Raw genomic sequence first — 14,312 nt, 5'->3', positions numbered from 1 at the left:
CCACCAGGGAAGTCCCGCTGGTGATGATTTCTTTTGGATTTTGATCTTGAAAGATATTTTCACTGGTACAGAATTTCAGCTTGACAATATTTTTTCTGTCCATACTTTAAATATGGTTCTTCACTGTCTTCTCATATGCTTTATTTCCTCCCAGAAACCTGCTGTCGTCATCTTTTTTTTTTAATACTAATATGTCCTTTTTTCTGACTACTTTTAATATTTTCTCTTTATCATGGTTTTGAGCAATTTGGTTATGATGTATCTTGGTGTAATTTCCTTTATGCTTCTTGTGTTTAGTTTTCATTTAGCTTCTTGAATCTCTGGGTTTTTATTTTTCCTCAAATTTGGAAAAATTTTGGCCATTATTTCTTCAAACATTTTTTTTTTTCCCCACTACAATCTGCTTTCCTTTAGGGACTCAAATTATATATAAGGCAATTTGAAGTTGTTTCACAGCTCACTGATTTTTTAAAAGATTGTTTCTATTGCTATGTCTGTAAGTTCATGCATCTTTTCATCTGTAATATCTAATCTCCCATTAATCTGATCTAGTGTATTTTTCATCTCACGTATAATTTTCTTATCTAGAAGTTCATTTTGGGTCTTTTTATATTCCGTGTCTCTAGTTAACTTTTTAAACATATGGAATACAATTATAATAACCTTTAATTTTCTTCTCTGCTAACTTAATATCTGGGTCAGTTTTGACTGATTATTCTTCTCATTATGGGCCATGTTTTCTTGCCTATTTGCATGCCTGGTGATCTTTCTTTAGACGTCAGATTATATGAATTTTACCTTGTTTAATGCTGGCTATTTTTGCATTCCTATGAACATCCTTGAGTTTTGCCCTCTGATACAGTTAAGTTACTTGGAAACAGTTTTATCCTTTTAGGTCTTACTTTCATGGTTTGTTAAGTGGATCTAAGCAGGGTTCACTCTAGGGCTAATCCCCATTACTGAGACAAAACCCTTCTGAATATTTTACCGTGTACCTCACGAATTATGAGTTTTTCCAGTCTAGTCAGTGGGAACAGGCACCAGCCTTGGTGAGCACCAGACACTTCCTTTCAATCTTATTAGAGGAGTCTTCCTCCAGACTCAAGTAGTTTTCTTACACACATGCTGGTCAGTATTCTCTCCCCATACTTGAGGGGTGCTAATCTCTGGGGTCCTCTCTGTGCAACTCTATCCTCTCTAGTAATCTGTCCTGTGAACTCCAGCCACCTTGGTCTCCCCAGATGCTCTACTCTATTTCCTCAACTCAGATAGCCCACAGGGTAATTCTGGGTTACCCTGCATGTTCTAGAAACTTTTTCAAAGCAATAACCTGGGGCAATCATGGGTCTCACTTTGTTTCTTTTTTCCATTTCTCAAGTCTGTTGTCCTGTCTCTTGAAAACCATTGTTTCATACCTTTTTTGCCTATAGGTTGTTTTTTATTGTTGTTGTTGTTTGTTAACTGGCTGGTGACTTCGGGCAAGAGGATAAATCTCATCCCTATTACTCCATCTTGGCTGGAAATGAAAGTTTAACATGTCATTTTTTCCTGTTTTCAAGGTCACTTGGGATTCAACAGATCTAATCTGAGCTCTTTGAGAACTGTTTGGGCTCAGCTGATTCCTACTGATATATATACATATACATATATACCATATATAACATATAGATACATATATATATAAAATATATCAGTATGTGTGTATACACATATACATATATATACATGTAATATAGAATGAGAACAAAGAATGTTTGGTCTAGTTAAAACTTGAAATCAGTCTGAAAGAAGTTAGTACTAGCCACTAGGATCTTTTTGGATAGAATGCTACTTATTTCAAAGAAGTCATGAGTATAGTGTTGAAATTTTCTTAGATTCTAGTCTCAATTTCTAGAAAAAAATGTGTATTTCTAAAAGTAGCTATGGAAATTACCATTAACACCTTCGTTTCCTTATTTTAAAATTAGAGGATAATGTATATAAAAATATGCAAGAATCACAGGAAACTCACATATCCAACCACCTGGAAGAAATTGTTGCTGCCGTCAGCATAACACCTAGAAAAATGCTCCAAAACAAGCTGCCTCAGACAGCACTGTTTCAGCCTCCTCGAGAGAAACTCCACCTCTGTGAAGAGAAAGCAAAGTCCTATTCTAGCAGTCATGAGGTAAGGAGCCTTTCTTTTTATACCTGTACTCTGGTAATTGAGAAGTAGGATACTTTAGGTTGCATTCCTACTCTCAGGAGTTTGGTACAAGAGAAAATATGACAGTGCCTTTTTCATAGTGTGAGTGGGTGTAGTACCTCAGGACTCCAAGCCCAGCACTTGGCACAGTCAACATTATGTTTGCTGAATGAGTGCACAAATGAACAAACAAGTTTTCCCTGACCTCTGACAAGTGTACACTAGACTGACTGGTTGTGATTTGACCTACTACAGTCATTTTCCATCAATCAGTAAATATTTATTGAGCTCCTCCTGTGTGCCAGGTCTAGGCACTGGAATACAGGACAAAGCAGATGAAGTTTCTGCTCTCATGGAGCTTATATTTCTTAGGTTCCTAATCTTGTTCTCTGTATACTTCTTTCCCATCTCTCTTCAAAGTTTTATTCATTTACTCATTCATTCAATATGTATTTCGCTACCACCTCTTATGTGTCAGACCCTATTTGTCCATTTATTCACAAAAATTTACTGTATACCTAATGTGTGCCAGGTGCTGTGCAAGTGCTGGAGGCACAGATGGGAAAGCTACAGCCTCTGCCTCAGAGGGATTCATGGTCTGGTTGGGGAGATAGATGGATAATGGTAATCAGCCTAAGTTCTGTGACAAACACAAGCTTAGGTGGTATAGATGCAAAGCATGGGGAGTGAGGGGAGGAGGGATGGGCTGGAGTTGGAGGAGGGACAGCACTTGAGGCATGCTTCTTGGGATGGGAGTTATTTGGACTGCACTGATAACAGTACTTAGGAGCTGGCCCCAGGTAGGAGAGAGGACAATAGCGTTCTGGGCAGAGGTGGCAGAAGGGCAAGAGTTGTGGGTCTGAGGGTGCACAGGCTGCTTGGGGAACTATATGGAACTATCTGGGATGGAGACTTTAGTTACACAGGGCAGCAAATGAGGTTGGATTTTGAACAGGAGCTGGGACCAGAAGGTGTTCAACACCCAGGAAAAGTTTAGATTTTCTTCTCAGAGTGCTGGAGACTGTCATAGGATTATAAGCAGAAGAGGGTCATGAGCAAGTCTGAGTGTCTGGAATGATCCCTCAGACCTCAGATAACTGGGTGGTGGAGGAAGAGAAGGGAGGTAAACTGGAGGAGGAGGACTAGTTTGCAGGATATTTGCAATAATCCTGGCAAGGGCCTGAAATATGGCAGAGTCAGTAGAAATGCTGAGATCTTTTTTTTTTATTATTTGAAGTATTTTTTTACAATGTTGTGTTAATTTCTGCTATACAGCAAAGTGATTCAGTTATTCATATATATACATTCTTTTTTTAATATTCTTTTCCATTATGGTTTATCATAGGATCTTGATTATAGTTCTCTGTGTTATACAGTAGGACCTTGTTTTATATATATATATTTTTCTCTCTATATATAAATATATATACATTCTATATATATTAGTTTGCATCTGCTAATCCCAAACTCCCAGTCCATCCCTCCCGCAGTCCCCTTCCCCTTGGCAACCACCTGTCTGTTCTCTATGTCTGTGATTCTGTTTCTGTTTCATAGATAGGTTCATTTGTGTCATATTTTAGAATCCACACATAAGTGATATCATATGGTATTTGTCTTTCTCTTTCTGACTTACTTCACTTAGTATGATAATCTCTAGTTGCAAAATGCTGAGATCTTTTGATAAGAATTTGGAAATATGAATCAATGAAACCTGGTAACTTGGGGGGACATAGGGGTTGGAGAGGCAAGAGTGAGCCAGAGAGGGGTGTGTGCAATTCCTGACTTAGGGCTCAGCCAGCCTAGGTGACCCAAGGCTTGTCAGAGCCCTTTGTTATTGTAATGAATACAGGAAGAAGACCAGGATTATGGAGAGAAGGTGTGAATTCAGTTTTGAAGGTGTGCTTATTCATTATGCAGCAGATATTTATTTAGTACCTACTATGTGCCAGGCTGGGTGCTATGTCGGCCTCAGCTGGCAGCCTTTCTCAACCAGAGGTCTGCAAGAGAACTAAGCCTTAATGCCCTAAGGCATTTGGTGTGTGTGTGTGTGTGTATATATATATATTATTAATTTGTATTGGAGTATGGCTGCTTTGCAATGTTTTGTTAGCCTCCACTGCACAACAAAATGAATCAGCCATACATGTACAGATATCCCCTCCCTTTTGGACTTCCCTCCCATTTAGGTTACCACAGTGCATTAGGTAGAGTTCCCTGTGCTATACAGTATGTTCCCATCAGTTGTCTATTTTGTACATAGTATCAATACTGTATATGTGTCAATCCCAGTCTCCCAATTCCTCCCACCCCATCCCTTTCCCCCTTGGTATCCATACGTTTGTAATCTACGTTTCTACCTCTATTTCTGCTTTGCAAATAAGATCATCTATACCATTTTTCTAGATTCTACATATATGTGTTATTATACGATATTTGCTTTTCTCTTTCTGACTTACTTCACTCTGTATGACACTCTCTAGGTCCATCCATGTATCTACAAATGACCCAATTTTATTTTTTTTATGGCTGAGTAATATTCCATTGTATATATGTGCCACATCTTCTTTATCCATTTGCTGGATAAAGAAGATAGACAGTTAGGTTGTTGATAGACATTTAGGTTGCTTCCATGTCCTGGCTATTGTAAATAGTGCTGCTATGAACATTGGGGTGCATGAGTTTTTTTGAATTATGGTTTTCTCTGGGTATATGCCCAGTAGTGGGATTTTTGGGTCATATGGTAGTTTTATTTTTAGTTTTTTAAGGAACCTGCATACTGTTTTCCATAGTGGCTGTATCAATTTACATTCCCACCAACAGTGTATGAGGGTTCCCTTTTCTCCACACCTTCTCCAGCATTTATTGTTTGTAGGTTTTTTGATGATGGCCATTCTGACTGGTGAGAGGTGATACCTCATTGTACTTTTGATTTTCATTTCTCTAATAATTAGTGATGTTGAGCATCTTTTCATGTGTCTGTTGGCCATCTGCATTTGGTGTATATAAAGAATTAACTTCTCTTCTATGCATCTAGAATGATATCAAAGCATTTTTTGTGTTCTGCCGTTCAGATGAGGAATCCTTGGATTCAGCAGTGAACAGGACAAACAGCTTGCCTGCCCTCATGGAGCTGAGGGGACATTGTAAATAAACCAGTGAAGTAGAGATTGTGCTAAGTGCTATGGAGGAAACAGAGTGGGCCTATCTTAGGTAAGGGAGGGCCTCATTGAGGAGGTGACATCTTAGCTGACACCTAAAGAAGAGAAGGAGCCAACATGGAGGAGCTGAGGAAAAGGAGTTCTAGGGAGAGGGAACAGCAGCCATAAAATTTATAAGTTTGGCATGAGCATGACTATGTTTGAAGTGATGATAGGAAGCCTCAGGCTGACATGAAATGTAGTTGGAGAGGCAGCTTACCTGCCTTGCAGGTCTAAGTTAAGTGCTCTAGGAAGCCTTAATGTTTTTAGGAAAGTATTAATATGACATAATTTGCTTCTTAAAATACCATTCTTTGGTAATTTTTTATTTTAAAATACTTTCAGACTTACAGAAAAGTTACAAGATATACCAGTTGTTAACATTTACTTTATTTCTTTATTTCTCACTCTCTCTCTCTGTCATTATTTTTCTGAATATCTGAGAGTAAGTTACAAATGTATGATCCTTTACCCCTAAATACGTCAGTGCCTATTTCCCAAGAATAAAGGATATTCTCCTACATAACCATAGTACAATGATTGAAATTAGGCAATTAATATTGATATATATTATTATCTAATCTACAAACATTACCCATATTTCTCAAATTATCTCAATAATATCTTTTATAGAAAAAAAATCAGCCATGGTCCAATCCATGAAGTCATGTTGACTATAGTCAACAGTTAGAGCAGTTACTTAGGCTATCTTTGTCTTTCACAATCTTAGTATTTGTGAAAAGTACTGTATTAGTCTGTTTGGGCTACTGTAATACAATACCACAGACTGGGTGGCCTACACAACAGAAATGTACTCCTCGCAGTTCTGGAGACTGGAAGTCCAAGATCAAGGTGCCAGCAGGGCTGGCGTCTGGTAAGAGCTCTCCCCTTGGGTTGCAGACCACCACCTTCTAGCTGTGTCCTCACATGACCTCTTCTTTGTGCGTGTGGAGGAAGGGGGAGAGAAAGGTATCTCTTCTTATAAGTACACTAATCCTATTGATCAGGGCCCCACCTTTATAACATCATTTGACCCTAATTACAGCCTTAGAGGCCCTATCTCCAAATACTACAGTGAGAGTTAGGGCTTCAACATATGAATTTGGCAGGGGCCACAAATATACACTCCAATTATTTTGTAGAATACCTCCCAATTTGAATTTGTCATGTGTTTCCTTATGATTAGATTCAGATTATGCATTTGGGGCAGAAATCCCACAGACCTGACATAGGGCCCTTCTCAGTGCATCATATTAGGAGGTGTACGATGTCGTTTGTCTCATTACTATGAGGCTAAATTTGATCGCTTGGTTAAGGAGCTATCTGGCAGGTTTTTTCACTGTAGAATTATTATTCTTCCCTTTGTAATTAATATTTTGTGGGGAGATTCATTGATACTGTGAACACATCCTATTCCTCATTAAAACTTCACCCCCTAGTTTATAGCATCCATTGATGATTCTCACCTGAATTAACTATTACTATGATGTTTGTCAAATGGTGATTCTCTGACTTCAGCATTCTTTCAACATTTGTTTGTTGGCATTCTTTTTATGAGGAAGAGCTTTTCCTTCTTCACACTTTATTGTTCATTTATTTATATCACTGTGGGTTCAAGAAATCCTGTTTTACAAATATGTTACAATCCATTATTGTCGTCAAAACTTAAATTATTTTGTGTTTGCCAGAGGGAGCCCCTTCAAGCTGGCTTCTGAGTCCTTGATATGTTCCCATGATTCTTTCCTTAACTTCCGACACAATCAGATTTTTCAGGTTCATCTTGTATTTCCCTGCTCCAGCTGTGGATTCAGGGAATGCTGGTTCCCCTTAGAAGAGAATAGCATTGATATTTAGACACCAAGATCTGAGTATTAAATACCCATTTTAAAATATGTATGGCCAGACTTACTGATCCTCAGAGTTGCATATTTTAATATTAAGAAGTTTAAGAAATTCAGGTAACTCAAGAATGATGTTGTGGGAAGAGATCTGGACTTTGCATCAAGGAGCTTGACTGTGAGTTCCGACTCTACCACTCGGTGATAAATCATCTCACCTCTCTGGCCTTAAATTTCTTCTTTAAATTGAAGTGATCAGACTAGATTATTTCCAAGGCTCATCCCAGTTCTGAAATTTTCTTCCTACTGATGCTTCTCTTCTGTCTACCTGCTACCCATGCCTGTTGGCTAAAGCCACTGGAACTGGCAGGATAAAGGTTGGAAAATCAAAAGGCAGTATCTGGACTACACATCCTAGCAAATATGAAAGCAGAGGGAGGACAGGCTGCTCTTTCTGTGCCCTGGTCCCCGATGCAGGTAGTGAGGACCAAGGCTCTGATCTGGGAGGCTGACTCTCAGACTGCATATAGCCCTTCCTTGGAAACTTGTGGTTGGGACAGATTCACCATCAGATCAGATCCTCCTCTCTTTTTGGCAAACTGTCTATCTAGACTTCTCAATGTTTTCATCATTTCTTTCTTTCTCATACACTGTATTCATTTGCTGTGTGTCTTCAAGGAAGCCATTCCCTAAACTTCCTGTCTCTAGAGGCAATAAATAGATGTTTCCCAAAAGAAGAACTGCAGAAAGCCAATAAACACATGAAGATGTTCAGCCTCACTAGCTTTGCGGAAAAAAAAATACAAACTAAAACAAGGAGAAATGAGTTAACTGACAAACTGGCAAGTTAGACCCCAACTAGTGCTTGGCTCTGTGTAAGGGGCATTCCCTGCTCACATACGGTGCTGTAAGGGAGGTGTGGATGGAAGCAGCCTCTCAAGGAAGCACTCCAGCAAACTCTAGCAAAGCCTCAGGATTTTGCACATCCTTTACCCTATTGTCACATTGGAATTCATTCTAAGAAAATGCTTATGGGGCTTCCCTGGTGGCACAGTGGTTAAGAATCCTCCAGCCAATGCAGGGGGACACAGGTTCGAGCCCAGGTCCGGGAAGATCCCACATGCCACGGAGCAACTAAGCCCATGTGCCACATCTACTGAGCCTGTGCTCTAGAGCCCGCGAGCCACAACTACTGAGCCCACATGCCACAACTACTGAAGCCCGCGCACCTAGAGCCCGTGCTCCACAACAAGAGAAGCCACCACAATGAGAAGCTTGTGCACCATAACAAAGAGTAGCCCCTGCTCGCCGCAACTACAGAAAGCCCGCATGCAGCATCAAAGACCCAATGCAGCCAAAAATAAATAATAAAATAAATACATTTATATCTATAAAAAAAAGAATGCTATAAAAAAAAGAAAAAGAAAATGCTTATGGATATGAGCAAATCTATCCACACAGGATGCTCAGAGAGAAAAAATTTTAAAACAACCTAAGTGCTGAATAGCTATTGGTTGAGTAACTCACTTATAATATATCCATACAATAAAATACTATGCAGCCATAAAAAATTATTATCATAGAAGATGACATGGAGAAATGTTCACAAATTGTGAAAAGTTGCAAACCTATATGTAGCTTATAAGCCTAATTTTAAAAGGAAATAATATGTATAGATAGATTCATAGGAATGAAGGATAGAGAGAAATTTAGCTGCCTAGTTGTCTCTAAGGGGTGAGATGGCAGGTGATTTTTTATTTTTTTTGCTCACCTGTATTTTGATAATGAGCATGTATTACTTTTGTAATAAGAAAAATGTTACTATAGGCAAAAGCCACACCTCCATCTTCCTTCATCACTATGGAGTGAGCACAGTGTTCCCCAGCCTCTCTTGCTAGGTCAGAAAAGCAACTGTCCTGTGGTCAACTGTCTGGGTATGAATTTTTTGTCAAGAGGAATGTTGTTTCAAGGTGAAAGTGTTTCTAACTCACATGGGAACTTTGTGGAAGTGCAGGTCCTTTGAACTTAGGCATTGACCGGGGGAGTAGGGGTTGGGAGTGTACTGGGTCTTTTGCTGGGTCTTTTCCACAACTCTGTCCTTGTTCTTACAGTTCTTCCTCTGCTTTGCCCCCTTCAGCTTTGTACCTCCCACCTCCTCTTTTGCTATTCCAGCTCTCTATTACTGTATCACACTCTAAGACTTAGTGGCATAAAACAAAAACAACCATTTATTTTGCTCATGAATGCACAATTTGTGCAGAGCTCAGTGAGATCTGGTCAGCTCTGCTCCATGCAGCATCAGCTGGGCTCAACACGTGTGGAGAATCTGATGGCAGGGTGGCATAGTCCTGCGGTTGACCGATTGATGCTGCCACCAACACATTTCCATGTAGGCCTCTCCGTGGGGCCGCTTAGGCTTCCTCATGGAATGGTGGTTAGGTTACTAGTCTTCTGGGGTTGCTATGGCAAAATACGTCAGACTGGCTGGCTTCAACAAAGGAAGTTTATTTTCTCACAGTTCTGGAGCCTAGAAGTCTAAGGTCAAGGTGTTGGCAGGGTTGATTTTATTCAGAGGGCTCTCTCCTTGACTCCCTCTGCGTCCTCACAACGTGTTTCTCTGTGTGTGCCCATTCCTAGTGTCCCTTTCTCTTCTTACAAGGACACCAGTCATATTAGATTAGGGCCCCATCCTGACAGCCTCATTTTACCTTATTCACCTCTTTAAAGGCCATCTCTCCAAATACAGTTATATTCTGAAGTACTTAGGACTCCAACAGATGAATTTGGAGGTGGGAGACACAATTCAGCCCATAACAAGTTCCAAGAGTGAGTAAAAAGTGGAAGCTGCCAGTTCTTTAAGAACTGGGTCTAGGACTTCCATGGTGGCACAGTGGTTGAGACTCCACGCTCCCAATGCAGGGGGCCCGGGTTTGATCCCTAGTCAGGGAACTAGATCCCACATGCATGCAGCAGCTGGGAGTTCGCATGCCACAACTGAGGAGCCCAAGTGCTGCAAGTAAGGAGCTGGCAAGCCGCAACTAAGGAGCCTGCCTGCCGCAACAAAGACCCGGTGCAACCAAATAAATAAGTAAAATATTTTAAAAAAAAAGAACTGGGTCTAAAAAGTGGCACTGCATCATTTCCTCCATGTTCTTTTAGCCAAACGGTCATAAAACCCAGATTCAAGGAAAAGGGGACATAGACCACCATCTCTGTATGGAAGGAGTATCAAAGAATTTTGGAGCTGTATTTTAAAACTACCAGTCTTGCTTTGAGTGTATTGCTGTTCTAAGCTGACCTGGAGCTAGAATCCATGGTTCGCTATTCTCTTTGTCCTGGCTCCAGATGAAAATGTGCTTTAATCCCTTAATGAAATCTGTTTGTAAAGTCCTGCTGACCTCATTTGCTGTGCTAATATCCCAGCTGCTAAAGAAGGTGTTTGAATTGAGAACTAACGGGCGTTATTTGAAAAGTATCACCATTCGCCCACTTGTTGTACCTGAATACGTAGTAGCTGTTCATCAATGGGCAGCGTCTTTACTCCATAACGTTTTTCACTATTGACTATAACTTTAAATGTACTATAAATTTTACTGGTTTTTTTATGTGTATTGTCTATTTCACCCGACCTGATGAATATCCTGCCATCCAAGACAGATCTTTGTTTTGTTCTCTAATGTATCACAAGTCCTTAAAACCATGCCCGGCCCATAATCAACACTCAGTAAGTGTATATTGAATGGATAAAAATACAAGTTGATTTTGTGCTTTGCTGTCTAACTGGTGAGCCCATTTCCCCTTCCTCCAGTATAAACAGGCTCTCCAGGAGCTTGTGCGCTGTGTGGCGCTGACGAGGATCTGCTATGGTGACTCACACTGGAAACTGGCCGAGGCGCATGTTAACCTGGCTCAGGGCTACCTCCAGCTGAAAGGTGAGTCTGCCTCAGACTGAGGAGGATTGGCTGGTTGGTTTCTGCTCTTTTCCTCAAATTTGACTTAACTTTAGAAGGATCAGGATTTCTTGGACATTCTCCTCTCTACACATTGAGAACTATTTCCTCTCACAAAGAGTCAATAAGATTTTTTAATACAATATGTAAAAAAGAGAAGGAAGATTTTAGCCCTCTGAGTTTTGTTTTTTATGATCTTAAAAGTAGTTCTTGGGAGATAATTAACTTGTTAGCTTTGAAGGCATTGTAGAAATGGCCCAGGGCGTAGAGTTGAGGCCTAAAATAGGGTCCATTCACATATGTATTGATGGAAAGTCTCTTGCCTATAAGTGACACCCCCCCCCAAAAAAAAGAGGCTAAATCAAGCTGACAATAAACAAAAGGTAATTCATTGGCCCATACACTTAAAAATCCAGGGGTAAAACTTACTGTAGACTTAGCCAGATCCACGTTTTCAAACAGTGTGATCTGATTTCCGTTCCTCCGTTTTCGCACCACTTGACTCTGTTCTTCTCTGTATTGGCTCCATTCTTAGCCAAACTTTGCCCACGTGGTGGCAGCAAGGTTGCCAGCAGCTTTAGGTTTCCCTCCTCAGCATTCCCAGGAAAAAAAGAGTGTCTCTCCTCCAAAATCTCAGGGTTTGGGGATTCTTATTGGGCTGATGTGGGTTGTATGCCAAAGACAAGAAAAAGTCTGATTGGCTAGACCTGCCTTTTGGCTCCACTGGATCCTTGGGGAGAGGCTGGCATTGGCTAAATCACAAGGACTGAGTGTGCAGGGGCTGGGCATCCTCAAAAGAAAACAGGGGAAGGGAGAGTGGATGCAGAGAAGGCAAAAACATGGACTGGCAACCTAGGACAAGAGTACATCGCTGTACTCCATTTCTTCAATTGAAAAGTGATGATAATGAGATGATATGATGGCACTGACTTCCCAGGATTGGCCCAGTGAATAAATAAACAAACAGAAGTGAAAAACACCACAATGCTAAGCACACAATTGCCACCCAATAAATTTAGCCAAATCTGATTATAGATTGCTCCTACCTGTTAGATCAAAGACTATTAGAGGGGCTTCCCTGGTGGCACAGTGGTTGAGAGTCTGCCTGCCAATGCAGGGGACACGGGTTCGTGCCCTGGTCTGGGAGGATCCCACATGCCGCGGAGCAACTAGGCCCATTTGCCACAACTACTGAGCCTGCGCAACTAGAGCCTGTGCTCTGCAACAAGAGAGGCCGCGACAGTGAGAGGCCCGTGCACCGTGATGAAGAGTGGCCCCCGCTCGCCGCAACTAGAGAAAGCCCATGCACAGAAACGAAGACCCAGCACAGCCAAAAAATAAATATAAATAAATAAATAAATAAAAATTAAAAAAAAAAAGACTATTAGAGCCAGAGGGGACGTTGGAGATCATCTAGTTCAAACCATACCCTTATACCCACTAGGAAACAACTATTTTGAATTGAAACAGCTTGCCTCAGGTCACACTGTTAATAGATAGCTGATCTGAGACTCAGACCTAGGATTTTGGTTGCCAGTACCAGTGTCCTAGCATCAGGGATTTTTTTTTAACGATGTTTTTCTTCTACAGTCTGCTACCTTTCTGCATTATAGTCTTTCTTTCTCAATTTAAAGTAAAAGCAGTATCTACTATTTATTAAGGTCTTATTGAGTGCCAGGCACCATGCTATTTTCCATGTATAATTTCCTTCAATCTTCACTACAGTGCTATGAGGTGGGTAATGTTATTATCCCTGTCTACAGTCGAGGAAGCTGGGGCCAACATTTCAGGTAAGCGGTGGAGCAGGGAATTCACTCTGAGCAGTCTGATTTCAGAGCTAGTGTTCTTGAACCTCAACCCATGCTGCCTCTTGTAGATTGAGTTCAAGTTTCTTGAGGAAATGGACCAGAATTCATCATGTCTTTTATAATGTTGCATACATTATTGGCACTAATAAATTTCTGGTAGGTTGATTGTGTACTTTTAAAAAAAACAAGACAAAATTCTGTAAGTGTTCCTATAGGAATAGCATACCCTGGATTTTCTCCCTCAGAAAATATATTCTGTTTTATAGACATAGGAACAGAATGAATTTCATAATTTGACAGCTCTTTTTAGAGATTTGAGATACAATTCCATGTAATGAAGAACGTAAGACCAGGAGTATTAGGATGTGGGTGGAAGGGTGTGTCATTGTGGGGAAGAAGATGGGGATATGGGAAAATGAAAAAACCTGAGACCTAAATAGTGATCCTCAGTGTCACCTTTACCACAAATGAATACGCCAATGGAAGAACGCTGGAACCCACCGGGAATTAGTTCTTGGTAGTAACTGTTCTTAAACTTCATTTGATTCATCTCAGTCTATTACCACATAGAAATAAGAGATTGTAGCACATCAGCCCCTTACCTCATTGGAATTGTTTGGCAGTTTTTATAGATATCATCATATTTGTATTATGTTAAAATAACTCTCTAAAGTTATGATTATGGATGGGTGAGCAGAAGATTCAAAATTTTTAGTATTTCATTAAGATTGCTGTCACAAAGCCAGGATTAAAATTCATGAATATTTTATTTCCTTCCCAGAATGCTGTAGTCTTTGTATTCCGTTTGTTTTTTTATAATTATTCATAACATTTTACGTCTGATATTGGTGAAGTTTCAAAGCTGTTCAATTCCTGCTCATTCTGATTATTTCTAAAAAGACCATTGTGGGAAAAATTTTTTATCTTGAGTCCTAGGTGTGAAACACTTCTTTGTTTCTTATAGTCATGATCGTATTTCATGCTGTCCCGATATATCTCCATGTGCCACTTGATGATATATGAAGGAGACCTCATCAGATTCCCTGGCCAGAGATAACTATATTCCTGTCCAGCTGAAATGAAAGAGAAACTGAGACTTCTTTTTCTTTGTCCACAGGACTGTCACTGCAAGCAAAACAACATGCAGAAAAAGCCAAAGAAATCCTCACCAACTCCATTGTGCATCCCTACAATGACAATACAGATGTTTTCAAGTGTTCGGTTGAGTTATTCCATACCATGGGGAGAGCCTTACTCTCCCTTCAAAAGTATCCTTTTGCCTCTAATCTTTACAAATAGAAATACCGTTCATAATGCTTATAGTTAATTTTTAA

General features: G+C 40.1%; 1 protein-coding gene across 6 annotated transcripts in view; it reads left to right on the top strand.

Moving 5' to 3' along the window:
* TTC23 (tetratricopeptide repeat domain 23) overlaps positions 1–14,312 on the top strand; it is a 118,521-nt gene that overhangs the window by 31,985 nt on the left and 72,224 nt on the right. For all 6 annotated transcript variants that reach the window (XM_049706104.1, XM_033431447.2, XM_049706107.1 and 3 more), the window contains 3 exons: positions 1,968–2,167; positions 11,029–11,152; positions 14,096–14,246. In XM_049706104.1, the coding sequence (XP_049562061.1) occupies positions 1,968–2,167; positions 11,029–11,152; positions 14,096–14,246 (475 nt within the window). The remainder of the gene's footprint in view (positions 1–1,967; positions 2,168–11,028; positions 11,153–14,095; positions 14,247–14,312) is intronic.

Source organism: Orcinus orca, chromosome 2 (assembly GCF_937001465.1).
Source record: "Orcinus orca chromosome 2, mOrcOrc1.1, whole genome shotgun sequence".
Taxonomy (NCBI): domain Eukaryota; kingdom Metazoa; phylum Chordata; class Mammalia; order Artiodactyla; family Delphinidae; genus Orcinus; species Orcinus orca.
The sequence above is the reverse complement of the archived record's forward strand: the minus strand, read 5'-3'. Positions and strand labels throughout refer to the sequence as shown.